This window comes from Nyctibius grandis, chromosome 11 (assembly GCF_013368605.1).
Source record: "Nyctibius grandis isolate bNycGra1 chromosome 11, bNycGra1.pri, whole genome shotgun sequence".
Lineage (NCBI taxonomy): Eukaryota > Metazoa > Chordata > Aves > Nyctibiiformes > Nyctibiidae > Nyctibius > Nyctibius grandis.
In genome coordinates, this window is record NC_090668.1 from 11,111,288 (window position 1) to 11,130,611 (window position 19,324).

The window sequence follows — 19,324 nt, forward strand, 5'->3', positions numbered from 1 at the left end:
AAGAAAAAAAATACATTTATCACTAGAGTAATGAAATAAGTAAAGCAGGCTTGCAGAAATAGTGCAAGTTTAAAGAAATATTTTAATAAGGAAAGGGCTTCCCTAAAGCTCTTTTTGTATTTGGAAGAGGAATGAGAGGAAAGGTTTGCACTGAGGAAATAATCCAAAAATCATCAACTTCTCACATGGTTATAGCTCTGGGGTCTTTATTCTGCTGCCAACAGCTGACGTGAGAGTCTGCTGTGCTGCTTTGTACCCTGTATAGGGCCAGTTTGCATTTCTGCGCCTGCGAGCAATGGAAAGGAAGAATGTATCGTTTAATGTCAAAACAGAATTTCCTTTCTGAAAGTATTTCTTTTGCCCCCTCTCACAGATGCTTTGACCAGGCAAATGTAGGTCACTCCGTTGGCAGGTCTGCAATTAACCTTTAAAGGGACAATTCAGTTGTTATTTCCTTAACCAATTTAAGCATCATTAGCTTCATGTTCTGATGTAATTTTTGTGACCTGTTCTGGTCAGTTCCAGTTCGTAGAGGTGGACAAATGTGTGATTGCTGGACCTTCGGGTTCAAGAAGGTGTTATTTGCTCAAGTTCTGAGGCTTTATATTTATTGGCATGAGTGTTTGCTTTTCTTAATATTTGGAATGAAACCCAGCTCAAGTACTTAGCCATCTCTCCTTTCGTTATTTCTCTAATAGAATGAAAACGTGATGCATTTTACCCCAAACCCAATATTGCAGTGGTACAAAATGTGGAATATTGACTGGGAAATAAAGCTATAAATCATATTTGTACTCTTTCTTCTGTCTTTTCTCCCACTGTCATCTTGCCCATAGAACCTGTTTCTGATGACAGATCACTATTAAGTTCAGTTTGAGTAGGCGCTACCTGTGGATTGATTGCTGTCTTGATAGGACAAAAATACAGTCAGCAACACTTCAGAGATTGGATTGTAGGCAGCTGCTTAATTCCCAAAAGGGAAGAATAGCCAAGAGCCTGAAGTGTGCTTGGGTCCTGGGCACCCAGAGCAGCCTCAGGCTACATGTGCAGTTAGACCAGACTCACTGATGAGAGTTTCCTTAGCGTATTAGAGGACTTATCTGTTAATTCCAGGACAGGATTCCTGGTAAAGCAAGCCTCTGAAGATTTCGAAAAAAGCTCCAAACTCGACCAAACTCTCAACAAAATTAGAAGAAAGTGCTAAGCATTGGTTTCATATCTATCCATATGCTCTGTGATGAGATTCTGTTGTCTTTCATTGCAGTGGTGGTTGTGGCTGGGCATACAGGGAAGAAAACTGTCTTCCTCTGCTTGCAGAATAATTTCTGCGAATAGAGAAGAGAAAGTTTTGAAAAATATCAGGAAGCCTACAATTCTTGTGCAGTTTTTCTTCCTCATCGCTGGTGAAGCTGGTGGCTGAAGGCTCTTACCTTCCCAGAACATTACATTACTCCTTGTGAAACAGAGTGAAAGGTTGTGAGTTGAAAATGAGGGAAATTGGCAGTTTCTTTGGGTTCATTCTAAGAAAACATTGCAATGGTAAGACAAGTCATCTCCTGTGGTGTCGTAAATGAGAGTTTTTGCTAGTGTTCAACCTTTCAGTTTTTCATTTACAAAAGAAGTATTTTGATACTAGGAGATAAGTTGAATGAAATGCTGCAAAGCACATGTAAAATACATTCTTTATTCTGTCTGACATCAGAAGAGAAAGAAAACGAGTTATGCTTCAGCTGGAAGTGAGCCAGGGAACCTCTGTTTAGAGAATGGTGGGAGAAATGTGAGGAGAAAAAAGGAAGTTATGAAAAAAGGGAAAAATTAAAAACTTATGTTGGAGAGATGCTTTGTAAAGAGCACTTAAGAGAGCAGGTGGAGGCCCAGGAAATCTGTAATCTTACTTATGTATTTTAAGGACGCTACCTATCTTTGGTTCAAAGAGAATTTCTATTCAATATAAATAATCAGCCCACCAGCTCTGAAAGTACTTCATTCGTAGTGAACCTCAAGAACACTTGAGGTTCAAAGCATTGTTCTTAGCATAAACTACGAGGCAGTGATAATGCATTTATTTGTCTACCAAGGCACATGTATGCTTATGGCTAAAATTAGAAAGAGCTGCTACGACAAAATTCCTTTTTGTCACTCAAAATGTGCTGCAAGGGGCCAGTTCTCACTGTTCTCAGCTGACTTACCTTTAGCATGAGAGAAATTGTTAATAGTTAGGCCAACAAGAATACTAGCTAATAACAATTATTTTAAAATGTTTGCTACAATCCTTACACTAATAGCATAAAACCTGCTTTTCATACCTGTCTGGGCAAATGTATTTTTGAATTCAAGAATATATTTAGGTTGGCTTAAGTTTAAAGGGGCCCATCATTTTTGTCATCAATGTGCTAAACAGATTCGTCTGAACCATCAGGGAGGTGTGTGTGTATATGAGAATTTACGCCCCAAGAAAGAAGATTGCCAGATCTGCATTAAACAGCTGTTACGCCTCTACTTGAGATGAACACAATAGATCAGAGGTGTCTACTGGCTATGGTCTGACGTGAAACACTGAAAGCAGCTGCTTGCTTTTCAACATGTATTTCTCTGTTAGGCAGTAATTTGACTTTAGATGATAACTCTGTTCTTGGTGGCATTTTTTCCCCCTTTGCTTGTCCATAGTACATGCAGTCTTTATCCTAACTGACTGCAAATATTGCTGAATACTTCTTTTCCTCTTCTTATTCCCTCTTTCTCTTCTTCAATCCAGTAAAGAACTGAAAAATTTTTATTGTTAACTGTTTATTTGATACTAGACAGTTTAGTCAGAGAGCCTAACAGGTGATGGAGCTGGTGAGACTTACTTATCCTTGCCTTTACTTATCCTTGCCTTTTTGATACTTCTTCCTTTCTGTTGCTTCTAATTCTTGAAGGGGTATTTAGGAACTTTCTCCATGCAAAGTAATGTAGACAATCATTGATTGATATCTTTTTATTAGAAGCAATTAAATAAAAGGCTTGGCCTACATTAAATAGTTTCATTGGCATGAGTGGATGAACAGTGGCAGAAATCAGGCTGACATAAGGATATGCAGCCAGAAGCCCTCGTGTAAAATTAACTGGCCTAGCGTATGAGAAACCTAGGAGCATGTTGTTTCTCTACCTGATTCTGGCCGATCTAGAAGGAGGAACTTTTCTCTAAATGAAACAGATATAGGATATGAACGTAGCTCTCCCCAGTCCTAAGTTGTCTCTGCACGTCTAAGGACTGTATGGACCCTGAGAAGGAAATACACCTGACAAACCTATTAAATTTCCGACTATGAACATTAATTTCCAGGCAATGAAAAATTAGCGTGACTGTTCCATTAATACAGTCATATTTGCTTCTGCTGAAAAGGGGAGTGCTTTTGAAAAGATTGATGTAGAAGGTCATTGGTAACTTCCTAAAGGGCCCAAGCATGTGCAAAAAGAGACCTGGATTTACACAAGTGAGAAGCACTGAGTAATCCTACAGAAATAAAGTTCCAGGCTTCTTTTTCCTGCCACCTGTTTTTCAAACAGTTGGTGTTTTCTACTCTCTGGGAGTTGGGTTTCTTTTGATTTTTAACTATTTATTATATAGTTAAATGAGCAATAAAGTGTTATTTTAACTGCTTCAGTTCTGAGCGTGATAATGCTTGTATCTTAGTGCCAGTAGTTGACTTCTCATACCTATTGGAGTTCAACCCTGCAATCATTCTCATGATCAGTGCTCCAACTGATGGTTTAATACCTAAGTAAATCCATCTATAAACAATATCTGCTCTGCAGGGACTGTGTTTATCAGAAGGAACCTAAGTATTATTCATTATTGCTGTTTTCATATCAGCTTTGTGAAGAGTTTGTATTGATGCAGTCATGTCCTTGATATGTCAGTGCAGTGCAGTGCAGCATGCTGCAGGTTTTGGAAATATATTAGAATCCTTTCTAAATACAGCTATTTTGGGAATTGTGCTGGTAGGAGGAATATGTGGCTTCATTCTGCTGCCAGGCTCTTGTAATTATAATTCTGTTAGTACTGGGGAACCATGGACTTGTAAACACCTTGCTGGAAAAGCTTTGTCAAAATTGTCTAAAACTTGGAGTCTAAAACTCAGATCTTGCTCAAATTGGATTTTCAAGGTTTGTCTGAGAGCTGTTGACTGTGGTTCGTACACTCAACTTCACTCCTGTAGCAACACATACTCAACATCCTATTCAAATGCTCTTCTTGACCGTTGTTACATTAAGGAGGATGACTCCATTGGTTTCTAGCATACCTGGCTATGTAAAGTCTAATGCTGCAAAATCTCACTCTAGCTTAGGTCTGGGTAAGTAGGCACAAGGCCTAGGGGTGTGCTGTTACTTTCTAATTCTTTTTTCCTCCTTTACCTGTTGCTTGCAATGAGAGTGCATCTCAGCCCTGACCTGGGTCATGACAGTGTGCATTAAAAAAAAAAAAAACAAACCAATAAGGAGGAGCTTCCAAGCCATCCTGTGGGGAGGAGTGAGTGGCTTGTAATGAATATAGGTAAGCATACTGAATGATAGGTAAGAAAAAGTCCTGCCAGCAACTGAAAACTCCCAACAAGCCATCAGGGCTTGACCTACTTCCATCTTCTACCAGCAGATCAAAGCTGGGTTGATTTAGAATAAAGCAAACAGTGTCAGCAAGGGTACTTTAATTCTGATTATTAAGGTAATGGTAGACTTTGTCTGATTTTCCTCTCCCTTTGCCTGTTTTCCCTTTTCCTGTTGTTTTCTCATTGTGTATGGACCTACATAACACTCTCTCCCTCATTGCTGCATGACATCATAAATTCTGCCTGACACTCCCTAAGAATTATACAAGTTAATTACCACCAAGCTATTTTTTACAAGCTTCTTTATTACATTGCAACAAACTGCATTCCTAATTTATAAGGATGTTGCCAAGTGTGAATGAAAGATGCTTTAAGGCAAAACAGGCAGTGTTGGAAATAGTTTCAGTCCAGGCAATATTGGTTTAAATGAATACATGAACACTGATAGAGATGTTAACAATTAGAGGTTGTGTGTTACACTTTGTTTCCAGTGGTTTGTATGTTGAAAGAAACGTAATGTTCCTGGCTACAAAAAGTTAACCTTCCATTTCAGAGGAAGTGCGTACCGCTGAAAATTCCAGGTCATAATTACTGCAGAACCTGAGCAAATTGAAACTTGTATTCAGTGCTACACAGCAATGTCTTGGGTTATTCTGTCCCTAACTGTTATGGGGGAAGAGGCAAAGGAGAGAACTCACCACTGATGAGCCTTGATGCAACCACAGGCATGTCATCATAAGGGTGCTGGAAACTTAGGCTACCAGAAATGGTGCCTCATTTCTTCATCAGTGGGGACTCCAGCAACGTTTCCAAGTTACAATGTAGAAAAAGAAGCCAAGATGAGAAAGGAACTAACAGTAAGAATGTTGTTATTGCTTTCACTTCGTAGGCACTGTTGTGTGTTTGTTGCAGCGATCAACCATTTCACAAGAAAAAAGTCTGGCTTCCCTCAAAATCAAGTTTTTCTTATTTTTGCAAATAATTTGGTGAGATTCCAGCAGCTTTTGGACCCTTGCTGCCTTCAGCCATGGGTCCTTCTTTCAGATACTAGTCATTCTATGTTTAAGACTACTATATGCCCATTTCATCATTTTTCCAGGCTGAAGAGTTCTAGTTTATGTCACCATTTCTTGCATGTCCTTCAGTTCTTTTCAGTTCTGATTCATGACCCTGGACTGGAGATTAACAGTCAAATATCAGTCTCATATTTGATCTCTTGCATGACCTCTCCTAGTTTGCCAGGTGGCAGTTCTTCCAGGTGGATCAGACGATGCATCTAGCTGTTCCTCTCTGGAAGAGTCTAATGCTTGTTGCTGCAAAGAATTTGGCATTCAAAAGGCTGGGACAGAGGCATATTCCTACCACTCCACTGGTCTGCACATGGCTTATTGCTCAGTTATTAGCAGCTTTCTCCTCCTGTTGATGAAAAATGCAAGCAATCTGACTGTGATACATTCCAAAGGCTAATTTCAATAGACCTGCCACCCTCTGCCCGCCCCTGCGAACACCACCCCATGCAGTCTGTGCTCCCTGCAATGAAGCAGTAACTTTCTCAATGCCAGGACTTGTTGCCAAGGTTCATATCTCAGACTTCAAATTTAATGTGGTCAGTTTGAGGAGAAAACCACTGTCTGTAAGAATCATTAGAGACTGGAGCAAGTAAAAATAAGGAGTTATATCAGTTTTCTAAGACGAATCAATTTGCTCCAAAATCTAAGGTTCTTCATGAGAACTATGATACCGAAGTGTTTTCAGAGTGCAGAATATGAATAGAAATCTCAAGGAAGATTTGTTTGTTTGTTTGTTTTTCTCTTGCTCAGAAATGAAGAGTTACATTAAAAATGAAAAATAGCAGCAACATATTGGGAATCAATTGATTTGCCCATTAAAAAAAAAAACAACCAACCACAACACAAAACCATGCTCGTTTAAATCAAGTTGGTTTTAGTCTCAGCTTCTGAAATAATTCCCATTCATAATTTCTCTTTCTTTCCTCTCCTGTCCACTGACAGGAAGCTTTTTTTTTTTCTTCCCTTAATGCCAAAAACCATTGTACTACTTTTCTCTACTGTAACTACCAAAACCCTACCTCAACAATGACCATCACAGTCACAGAGCAGATTAACGGGTATAAACAGCTTAAGAGTGCTGGTCGCTTATCTGCCAGGGTAAATCAACACTCTTGTTCACACATCCTTGAGCCAGGAAGATGACTGATTAAAAGTCCGACGTGGCCGTAAAGCTAGAATGTTAAGTAAGTGACTTCCAAGGTTCCCATGTAACAAGAGTCTTGGGAGAATGTAAGACTTTGGAAGAAAACAAACACAAGAAAAAACAAACCGAAAGAAAAGTCTGTTTGATCTGGTGACTGTCTGACATCTGTAACACTTTGGTTTCTATAAATAAGTATGTCAATTTATAGACAAAACCTCTGTTTTTCACTGCAGTTCAAGTCTATTTTATATATATTAAAAAATATAAGTACATTTTATGGACAGAAGGAAAATGACCTTCTTTTAATGGTGTCTCCCTTCCTGACTGCAAAGGTTACCCAAACCAGCTGTATTACTCTGAACTGGAAGAAATCTTTTTTGCCAACTTGTGTAATGTTTTAGTAATGTACAGGGAAAGGTGGGATTTTATCCTGGCCACATAAATTAGGGGGTCATGACTTATTAATTAAATGTATTGTTAATCCACACTTTGTATATTAAAAGAAAAAAGAGTAAATCTGCTGGCCAAAGAAGGAGAGAAAATGAACTGTGTACCATAGTAGGACTATTTTCCTGCATTGTCATGTTTTCCAGAGGCCTTTCAGTAATATTTTGATGTTTCTTATCCTTTTTCTGTTTCCATTTTTATTTCTTAAGTAGCAAATGAAGCAGAACTACAGGAGGCCTTTTAAATGGATACAAAATGTTTAATGACCTTTGCCATACTGAATTCAAATTTTCTTCTGTCATTACTCAAATCCACAGTAGGGATTCCCTGCTGTTATGTATCTCAAGCTCCCCAGAAACAAGTTATGAATTTTAGCAATACAGCTTTGGTTCTCTGAAATTCCATTTTAAAAGAGAGTCCTAGGGATTAAAAAAACAACCACCACCCTAACTGCTACATTATACTGTACCTAACTATTTGCCTTTGCTAGTTGGCACTAAGGGACTTGCCATGTGACTGTCAGCCCAAGAGGGCCCAGGATTTAGTTCAACCGGTAGACTTCTTCAGAGATTCCTGATACAGCAAGCTCGTACAAGTCCCAGTACGACTATGGCTTGTACATATTTTCTGTAAAATAGATTGAAATTTTTTGTTACCTGTTGCTTTGCAGTGAATAACTTTGACAAATAACAAGTCATATAAGTATCTAACTGCTCCTTCACTTATGAATTCAGTAACTGTTTTCTCTCTCTTTCTCTGTTTTTAGAAGCAGAAACAGAAATCCTATTGGTCCAGGAAAGTATGGATATGGAAAAGTGCCGTACATTTTACCTTTACAAACTGATACTGGTCAGCAGCCTCAGAAACTTCGGAGGCAGCGACAGTCATCAAGGAACCAGGTATTTCATCAGAGTCCAAGTCTCATGAACACTTACAGCCAGGCAGCTAGTCCTTCTCTTCAACATGGGAATCTTTATCAAGAAGGAAGTGAGCCTCAGGCTGGACATCAAGTCCTGGGACCCTCAGTTTATCAGTCATCTTCATTTCCTGTATCTCAAAGCCTGTTTCACAGCAGTGACTCAAACCATCATAGGTCTGCATCGCACCAGGCAGTCCAGGGTCAGCCCCAGCCTCAAAGGGCTGCAGCAATTGTGTGCATTGGCACCTACAAGCAATATAAACTCTGCAACACAAATGTAAGTCTGGTTTTCCTATATTTAATTTGTTGGACAGCTATTGGTTTTCCCTAGTATGCTAAATGTTCACACAGTCAAGAGGTTAAGTTGAACATTGTTTTTTATTAATTTAATGAAATTTTTTGTGAACTTATTTTAAAAGTGTCTTGGGGAGTACTGAAAGTAGATGCATAATATTGTAGTTACCTAATACCATACTAATACCTATAGTTATCTTATACCATATAGTTACCTAATACCTTAAAATACCGAGTATTTTAAGCAGTCACTAAACCTACCAATATGTGTAATTCTAATTTGATAGAGGGAGAAACTGAGTCACAGACAGGTTTAATATTTTTCCATGTGAGAAATGGAAAAATGGAGTTGGGGTAGACCACGTTATGAGGGCTCCCTACTTCTCAATCCCATAAGATAAGGCTATCCTCTTGGGAGTGCTAGTCATGCTCTAAATAGCATTTAGAGCCAGCACCCAGTAGCTTAGATCACTCCAGTATCTTTCCATGGTGCTGTGTGTGTTCTGTGACAGATGCTACTTTTACCAGCATTCAAGCTTTACATGCTTTGATTTTGGCTTCCTAGTTTATTGGAGAGAAAATCTGTTCTGTGTTAATTTTTAAATGAAACTTACTCTGTTATTACTTTGTTCAAAAATGTTTGGCTGGGTGTAGCTCTATGCTCTGGGGCAGCCTCCCATTGTATGTGGGAGGCTAGTGAGGTTTTGCTGTTTCTCCCCACAAGCGATTTTCATCCTGCTAAAATTTTCAGTTTCTGGCTGTGCCGTTTTAGTATTTCCTAAAGTATCTCTTCCTAATGTTTGCATCTCATTTGGGCTACTAATCTAACGTAATGTCGCAAACTTGAAGCAGCTCGTATTTGGATATTAGAAGCAGGATGTTCAAGAGTGGTCTCAGTATGTTGACACAACGTGCCATATTTTTCTGGGTGGGGGCACATCTCATTCTTCTGCCTCTTAGAAATCCTGTTTCACCTAGTGGAAGCCTGTGTAGCGGAGATGTAGCAACAGAACATTTGATAAGGATAACAAAAACACGACCTAAGCAAATCAGATGAGTGCCTTTTCACCTCTTAGTGTAGCAGTTATTACATTTGCTTTATTTATGCATAAAGTCCATTGATTCAGACTAGAGCAGTTGACTGAAGAGACCTAATGTCAAAACAGTTTTAGTGTATTTGTCTGAAATGGAAAACATGAAAGGGCTGGTTTGAGCCTCTGGGAATAGTCTCTGGTACAAATTGCTCTTTTGAAAAACACTTTCTGTTTTTTTTGAAGGAAATGGGAAATGAACTTAGTGCATGAGCATTAATTTGGAGAGTTTTCTGTGCCGAATTTGCTCACTGGTGTCAAAGTGATACACAAATGTCTTTATTTCATCCCTTACTGCATCAGGGCAAAAAGTCGGACAGGATTCTGCCTGACTTAAGAGATGTAACAAAATCGTTTCCAGGAAAGATGTCTTTTCAGAGAGCAAGGGGTGAGAGGTGAGGGAGTTAGAAATGAGGTGGAAGAAGGAAGCAATCCCAGATGGCCAAGGTGATGGAGAAAGAAAGTTTGTAGGGGAAACTTGTTGAGAATGACAAGTAGGCTGGAGAGGAGAGGGCTGTGAGCTTGTGAATTAGACAGTGGCAAGACATAGAGGTCAGTATCATGAGTGGTCTGGCCATCAGCAGATTTCTTTTGGTAGCAGGGGAACAGGAGTGAAAATATTTTCATGTTCATTTTAGAAACTGTTGTTTAAACAGAAGACTTCAATAGATGAAGAGGAAAAAATAGGTGAGCATACTGTTACTTCATCTTTGCCATTGTTGCATGTGTAAATGCAGTTATAAAGAAACCATTACAAGAGACTTTTAATAACAGAGAGAAATTGTAGATGATGCAGCTCCTCCTAGGCGCGGAACTCTGCATAGTGATATTCTTTATTTAGTAACATTTCTGTTACCCTCTGAGAAGCTGTAATAGCTATTCAGGGTTATTTTTCTCCCTATAGTGTGTTAATTAATATAATTGTAAAAAAGAAGTTTCTAAAAACAGTTTTAGTATAGAGACCAGGATGAGGGCAAAACAAGGCCGATAGTGTTTCACTTTGTTTTCTTGTTCTTCCTGATTAAATGCTTCTGCACATGGGCTTTAATTTAATTTATCGGCAGTGACATTTACCAGTGGTCTTGCCAGCATGCAGAGAACAGTATCTTTTTCTTTCTTTTGCTTTTTTCTTTTTTAATTCTTCCTGGAGCATACCAAAAATTAAAATCTCATTTATTGAGAGGAAAGTATTCTGTTAACGGTTATTCTGGTGTTTGGCCACTCCCTCTACAGTTTCTCCTAAGGGCAGTTAATTAATAACAAATTAAGTCAATCTGCCTTGGTCCAGTAGGTCATTTCCTCATTATTGTACGTTTACTGTTTTTTCATTAATAGCTGAGCTCATTTTACATGACTGACAGCTTGATTCATTAAAAGTTAAACTTCTGGGTTTTGGTTAGGGAGAACCTCGGAAGCGCTTGTATTTGTTCAAGTGTTTTTGCAGGTCGTTAAGCCTATTTTCTTATTGTACAAGTGGCTTCCCCTCTTCAGCACCTTACATATAGGTGTTGTACATGCTCACCTCAGAATACACAGCTGCCTGTCACCTCCTTCAGCAGGAAACAGGCAGTAAACATCTGTCCTTTACACAGCCAGTACTGACAGATCTTACTGAAACCATAAGCTATTCGCCGTACAATAAGATTCTTCAAATGTAGTCTGTATTCCTCCAAAATGGGGGAATGATGAGTAAATCTTCCTTACTTCCCCCAGCATTAGAGGAAAGAGAATTATACGGGCGTATGGGTGAAGCAGGATTTGAATGCAAACTTGTTTGTGTTTTTTGTCACCAGAACAAAGGAAGCAACTCACATGGAACATTTGTTTACAGAGCACTTTTTGTTATTAATTGTCTCAAGCATTGTCAAGTCACTTGCTCTTTGTGAGTGTCTGAATATGTGAGAATATATTTGTAAATTAACTTCAGGCTGAGGGTTGCTTGGGCAGTGTACACGAGGAAGCTTTCAGGGTTCTGGACATTCAAGCCTACTAGTTTTGCAGTGTAAATTTGGCCATACAGAGTGTCCCTTTTTAAAGTCAATTTTATCTGATTTATTTTATTTTTTGTAAGACATACAGTGAATTATGGCTTATTGGTAAAGACATTAATTCTTAGTATGTCTCTATCCTTAATATGCAGAGACCTTCTTTTGCAGCCTTTCAGTACTTAAAGGGGGCTTATAAGAAAGATGGAGAGAGACTTTTTACCAAGGCCTGTAGTGTCAGGACAAGGGGCAACTGTTTTAAACTAAAAGAAGGTAGGTTTAGATCGGACATAAGGGAGAAGTTTTTTATGATGAGGATGGTGAGACACTGGAACAGGTTGCCCAGAGAAGTTGTGGAGGCCCCATCTTGAGAAGTGTACAAGGCCAGGTTGGATGGGGCTTTGAGCAACCTGGTCTAGTGGAAAGGTGTCCCTGCCTGTGGCGCAGGGGGTTGAACTAGATGATCTTTAAAGGTCCCTTCCAACCCAAACTGTTGTATGATTCTATGTTGTCCTTGGTGTGGTGAGTTCAGGCTAGAAGGCCCCGCTTACCCTGACACCTCTCCTCTTCTGCAGTTCCCACTTCCCAAATTGCACCAATACAGTTGAGTCTGAAGTCACATAGTAGTCATGACCACTTAAACGCTCTGGTTAGAAAACCTGTAAAGTAAAACAGTGACTGTTTCAGTGATTCAGTTACAGTGCAGCAAGGAGTATGAAAAAGTAGGCAGAGAAACTCATATATGAGTTCCACCATGAAGAGCAATGCAAAATGGATGTAAAATCTAAATTGTCTTTAGCTATGGATTGAGGTATGGTTTTGACCAAATTTATACCTTTACTTGTATATGAATTTGCAAGAACCGAGCTAAAATGTAGGAAAGACTAATTGCTGAGAGCTCAGTGGGAGATTTATGAATGACGTTTTGCTGAGTTTGTCCAGTTTCGTTCACAGTTGCTAGCTTACCTACTGGTTCATATGGATTACTGTCATGTCTCCCATTAGAATATATTGCTTTTCCCAGTGTTTTATGTGACTGCTACTTAGCAAGAAGTCAGTTGTGTTTTGGGGAAGTAGCTAGATAGGATCAGAAAACAATGATTACTTTTACTTTCTTATCCTGACTCTACATACTATTACTCTGGTAGCACAGCTATGGAAAAATCCAGCTTTTGGTTCTGAATAAGAGTTCTCTACTTGGATATGTGCTCCTGTGTGCAGAACACTTGAGAGTGGCACCTTAGCAGGGAATGCAAAGTATCTGAAAAGACAATTTTGGAAATGGAAAGAGGTTTTACGGTTGAAGAGATGGGGTGAGGTAAAAGGCTCAGGGCCAATCCCCAGCTCTGTCGTGATGGGATAAATTAATATATTTAATTTCCTAAAGAATATTAATGATAATGATACTAATTTTGACTGGTATGAGTTAAAGCTTTACCATTGGAAGGCTTTTTAGGATGCAGAACCTTAATTAAATAGAATGGAAATGTTCTGCAGGAATGTGTTGAGTCCATTAAAAACTGATGTGCTTTTCTGTCACCTAAGCACATAGGTAGGCATTGGCAGGCTCCTTTGGCACCCGGGATCTTGGGCCGTTTCACCAGCTTGCTGGCATTCTGCCCAAGCGTTTTTGAAAGTTTTCCACTCTATAGAAAATGAAACATTTCCAACGTTTCAAGTTTTAACAAAGGTAGAAGTGGAAATGTTTCATTTTGTGTGGAACAGAAAATGTAATTCCCAGACAGGTCTTTTCAGAAGTGATATATGGTGCTGTAAGGATGTGTGTGCACTCTTTAATGTAGTTGGGATACTCAGATACTGAGGTAAACACAAGTAGAAAACTGTATTTTTAACAGAACTTTTTTTATTTTTTTTAAAAACTGAAAAGCCCCTTCTTATTCCCAAAGAGCTACTGTGTGGTTTATTTATTCTCATTTTGAGATTTGTATAGAGTAGGTGTTTGACATAAGTGGCAAAGTGGGGTTATGATGACATATCTTTTCCTGAGGAAATTTAACCTTGACTTTATGTGAGGAATTTTCCCTGCAAACACTGTGGGATCGTATGTACGTTTGGTAGTCTGACATTCCGTGGGTGTATAGGAAACTTATTAAAAGCTCACATTACTTTGGGTTGTACTGTCGTTTCTTTGACTGTTTTGATATTTGCAGCAGAATTTTATAAATATTATTTCAGAAAGGGTTGTCACTAATATAGGCTTAACTTGCCAGGCACTGGCACAGAGATACTGCTCATAAAATGTCCTATGTAGTTTGATCAATTGTCCCTTGTATACAAGACAGTCACATAGAGACACCTTTGATAAAGCTCTTGGACAACAGTTGTTTCCCCTGCATCTCTGCACTGTGGCTTTATGACGTCCCCTTCAACAACTGAGTGTACTTGAAAATATTTTGCATTATGACGTTCTTATAAGAACTTAAATAATTATGGGAAACTGTCTGCCTTAAATCATTAGGAAAAGTATGTTGGGGTAACTTTATAAGCTCTCTCAAATAGTTTTATTCCACAAGTGTGCTTTGTACTTGTGGCAGTAACAGAACACAAAGTTAGTTTTTTTTACACAAATTAATTATTACTAAATTAATTACTTATTAATCTAGTAAAATGTTCATAATAAGGCCAAAATCACACAATTCAGAAAGTATTAATGACTAGAGGCTTATGGTTTTTAACTGAAAAGTCAATTACTTAAGTAATTAAGTAAGTAAATTCAATTACTTAAGTAAGTAAATAAATCTAAGTTATTTAAAACTAATTTAGCATCTAGGAGTCCAAGAGTCATGCTCTAATGCCCTGTTGTGCCAAGAACTATAAAAACACAGACCAAAAAGATAGGTGCAGGTAAAGATCTGGTAATGAATATATGGCTACAGTTATAGCCTATATTGTCCAGGTCAGGGAGAAGTGACCTGTGGGTTCTGTAATGGTCTTATGATGACTCTCTGCATCATACAGAAATTATGAGATTTCTGTCTTTGTCCAAGGACAATTTAGTAAGATATAAATAAAACATAGTAGAGCCTAGGATAGGGTAAACACCTTAAGCCAATAAAACAAATATTCCACTGGAAAATAAAGGTTGAGAGTATGTATCAGTGATAAAAATCTACCAATGTGTGAGGGCATATCAGAAAGACACAGTAAGAAACTTAAATGTTCAGTTTACACATAGAGTAATTACATTTTTTTAAGGCAAGAATTGCCAACATTACAATAATTAGTCATTGAAACCATCTTAACTCTGCCTTGTGTCAGGCAGAACAAACTTTTTTATGATTGAGGCATTTTGTGACATGCTTCTAGTTTGAGTTCTGATCTTTAATGAATGGCACCAACCCCTTTCACCCACATTTTCCACTCAAATGTTAGGAAAGAAGAAGTGGGATTCACACCATAAATTTGGAAAATCTGTAGCGAGTTCCCATGCTGACTGTGACTATGTTTACTCCATAGAGAATAGTACTGCTTTTGAAGCAGTGGCCATACATAACTTCACATTAAATATGAAGTATCTCAAACCATTATGAATATGTCTCAGGACAATGTACCATGGTTGAAGTTCTCTCCATGTAAAAATCCCTCCTCTTGTAAAAATGTCCAAATAATCCTTGTGACGTTCAATCTAAGTTTTCAACTTTTTGTATTTTGTACTATTGCTCCTAAGTATTTTAGAGAATTCTCTTGTCTGTTCTTGGTGTTTATATGTGGTGGACAGTTTCCATATTTTAGCATAAGAGTTAGCCAATTCACATCCGTTTAGCACCATTAGTATGTTTGGGGTTTAGCTTGAGCACTCTGGGAGTTGAATTTTCCAGAGGCTCTGTCAGCTTTCCAATATATATATATATTCTTGATTTTTAATGTGCAGAAATATTTCAAAAGGTGTGGTTAACAGTAGTACTTCAGTTTTTTATGATACTGCAGAAAACATTGAGCTGCATTTTTCTTCTGTGAGGTTTATTTTGAAGTTCTGAACCTGCTAAATGGGTTGCATGGTGAAGCTTGGAGAAGTCTAGGTGCTGCTTGAAGTTGAGTGAATTTGTGTCTAAGAATACCTGAAGATTCAGATCCTCATTTATGTGTAGTAATAATGTGATATAAAAATGTTAATAATTCATTTAATTGCGTCAAAATCAAAACCAAAATGCCTGTCAGTTGGCTAAAACATTTGTTTCCTAACTCCTAGGGAACTATGAATGGTAGATTTCATGTAGCAATTGGATTCTCTGAGAAGTTACCCTTCTAATTCTTAGAGTAAATGGAATGCATGTGTCACGGAGGAGAGGAAAGGGGGAAAAGATCCAGTTATCTGATCACTTCATCAGTTTTGAATAGCAGCATTAGCACTTAAAATACTGTGAAGTGATTCGGAAACTTCGTTCAGATGCTTGTCGAAGTGAAGCGATTTTTTTTGCTCCGCAATAAAACATGACTGCCGGGTGATTTAGATGGGTTGCCTGGTTATTGTTCAGACATAACCTCTGTGCCAAGTTTTAAAGAAGAACCTAATCAATGAAAATTGTGACTACAGAGCTGCAACCAGATGGTGCATTCCTGATATAGCTGTAGATTTGTTTAATAGGATACTGTAGATTGGAGTAGTTGTCATTTATCAATATAGACAAGTGTTGTGGAAGATATTTTAAGGCATTCCAGCTTGTCTTTGTTTCTTTTTGTCAATTCACATTGACAAAAGTCTTTGTCTGAAATTCTGGTGTGTAATTATTCAACATTCCTATAATTTGAACAAGAAATTTGCTTTTTATTCACATGTTAGTTTAATTGCATCCAGGTTTTCGAAGCGGAGGAAGCTGCAGATGTCTAGAAACTTGGATCAGGGGAAATCCCTTGAATTAATTTACAAATAATTTTTTTACATGTTGCTTTTATGAACATTTGTTAACTATTCCCATTAATTACAGGTATAGAAAACACCTACTATCGGATGTTAGCATCTGCTTTGTACATTAAAGGAGTAATTCTTTCCTGGTGTTTTTAGGAGATTAGTTCAGTACTGCTGATAACAATGAACAAGTTTAAGGTGCATTTTCAAGCCAGATAGCAGGAAAAGAAGATAAGTTACATGAACACAGGAACTTGCAGTGAAAGTATCCACCAGTACAATCCCAATCCTCTCTTGTACTGACTGAGGTGAGTGGAGGAAGAAGGAAGTGCAGGAGAAGCTGCCACAGTTAAGCTAAGGGTGCTGAAGGAGAAGTGGTCTGTTAGCAATGCTATTGCTAGAGTTTTTAGTTTTGTGGTTTTTTTTAATTTTAGATTTTTAAGCAGGGCTCGAAAAAAGCAAATGGACAAAACTCATGTAGACAGTTAGGAAACATAAATGTAAGAATGCCTCTAGCAAGCATGTGTTTCTTCACCTAACCACAGAAGAGTTGTGTTGAAGGATGGTAGTCCAAGCCCTCTATCCCAGAAGTGGTGACAATGAAAGTTGGCACTACGGTGGTGTCCAGAACAGTTAAATAAGGCTTTTGCATATGATACATTAAGAGCCGACTGCATACAGAACAATGCAAAACCCAGAAATTATTAAAGCAGTGGTGATATTTAAAAAAAGGAAAAAGAAAAAAAATGAGGCTGTGGTGCTCTGTCTCATCTTTGCTAGTACTTCATCAAGTGGGCTATGTGTCCAGAAATAACACCTTTGCAGGGAGCGTATTGCACATGTAGAGACATGCAAGTGTAATTAATAAAACAGAGTTTCTTTCTAGTGATAGGTTGGTAAGGCTGTTTATCATCAAACTCTTGACTTACAGTTGTGGAAAAGCCAACCCTATATTTTTTATATCTGTCACTGGAGTATTAGAGAGGCAATGGGTGATCTGTAGAGGGAAGAAGCCTGGAAAACATCCCCTGCCTCTTTCTGCAAACTGTCTTTGTTTTTTTGCTTCAACATTCAGTAACTTCCCAGCCAAGCAATGTACTCTCTTCTTTTTCTGTATTTCTCTTTGCATTATCATTTGTTAAAGATAGCAAGCATACTTGACGGCTGTTTTGAGACCTCAGTTTGAGTCACTTTTTGATGACAATTTTTTGTGATGTAGTTTTACTTTGAGCTGCAAGGTGGCATTAAAAGGACTCTCTTAATGTGACAAAGTCACACCTGCAAAGGTTTAGAGCTTTCAGAACTGGAGTTGTGTGAACAATCATATGGTAACTCTTGTGTGTTAAGAAAATTATTTAATTACCTGATAATATATTATTTTACCCCAAGGTCCCTGCATAGATCAGTGGCTTAGTTATTAGTGGATACTACTCAATGTTATTCTCTTTATTATTTATAAGTCTCCCTGCCTTAAAAATGCTCCATGCGGAAGATGAGGAAAAAATGACTTCTCTAAGGACTAGTCGTTGGTACTATTAGTGCAGTGTTTGATTTAACATTCACAAAGCTTCTGTGTGATAGCAAGGTCTAATCTCTGTTGTAAGAAAGGGAGCTGAGATATGGAAGAATGAGGTTTAAAAAAAGTGTTCAACAATTTAATACCCCATGTGGAGTAATTTGGATTGGATTTTTTTTTTCTGTGTTCAGTATCATATTTATTACTTGACAATAGTCAAAGCAAAACTTGCATTGGCCACAACTGTAATTATGATTTGGCAGCTCATCTGCAAATCAGATCCAGAGGTTTTCAGTCAGACCCCCAAAATGGAAAGTACGTACTTCACAAACTGAGAAAGGATTGGATTGAGTAAATTGCACCACAGCTTCCCTTTTTACCCCCAAAACCGGTAGAGTAGCTAGTCCCAGAAGCTGCAGACCATCTTTCATGTTCCTTATTCTGTATGTCCATTGTACACCTACTAGCTTCTACAGTGAATGAGACGAAAATTATATAAATAACTCTTCTAACTAAAGATTCCTGATTCATCCCCAGAGTAAGTCCATTCTGCACACTGAATGAGTCATAGATCATACGGAAAAAACAGTATGTAATCATGTAGTTGAGAATGGACCTCACAGGCACAAAGAGCCAAATTATATAATAATTGCATGGACAGTCTTCTTCTAAGTTGAGGTAAAACATTCTTTTAATGCCCTGTGACTTACGGTACGTAACTTCATAGTTTTAAAACAAAACCAAAAAAGCCTTCAAAACCAGAATGCAATCATGTGATACATCACTATTCACAGGACTCATCAGACCATTGCAATTGAGCCAATGGTTGAAGGAATTTACCCTCTACTAGTACTACAGGGCAATGAAAATGCTTTGCTGTGGTGTTCATAGGTTTTCCTCACCACAGGTGTTTCTGACATTCCTCCAAATAACAGCCTGTCTCTGCTCCTTCCCTCTAGCAGAAGCTGTCCCACTGTATTTTCTTGCTCCGTCACACTTCTCACTTTTTTAGTACCTTGTCTAATATTTTCCATATCTTTTCCCCATCTCTTCTGCCTCCAGTCTTTCCTTCTCCCACTTAGGTTCCCCAGCTTGTCTACAGTTTCATCCAGTTTCACTTTCTTCTTCTCAGTACCTTCTTCAGCTGGCTTGTTCATCCAGTCTCATCTCTTGAACCCCAGTCCCAAATTTTATCCAAGTTTTTCCAAAGTATTCCATGCATTTTAGGTACAGGCATTTGTATTAGGCCACTTCCTTGCTTCATCCATGCTGCCTGCAACAGGCTCAAGGAGTTATTAAAAGCAGAAGGGAGAGATGTCTTGTTTTCATTTCCAGTGCCTGCCCCTGATACAGACCTCAGGAGCACGTACCAATAATTGCTGGAAAGCTTCTCAGACTCTTT

At 38.3% G+C, this 19,324-nt stretch overlaps 1 protein-coding gene across 1 annotated transcript in view; it reads left to right on the forward strand.

Annotated features, from left to right (window-relative positions):
- Positions 1–19,324, forward strand: part of THSD4 (thrombospondin type 1 domain containing 4) — a 301,012-nt gene that overhangs the window by 42,737 nt on the left and 238,951 nt on the right. Inside the window, exon 5 of the mRNA XM_068410186.1 lies at positions 8,017–8,446. Within this exon, the coding sequence (XP_068266287.1) occupies positions 8,017–8,446 (430 nt within the window). The remainder of the gene's footprint in view (positions 1–8,016; positions 8,447–19,324) is intronic.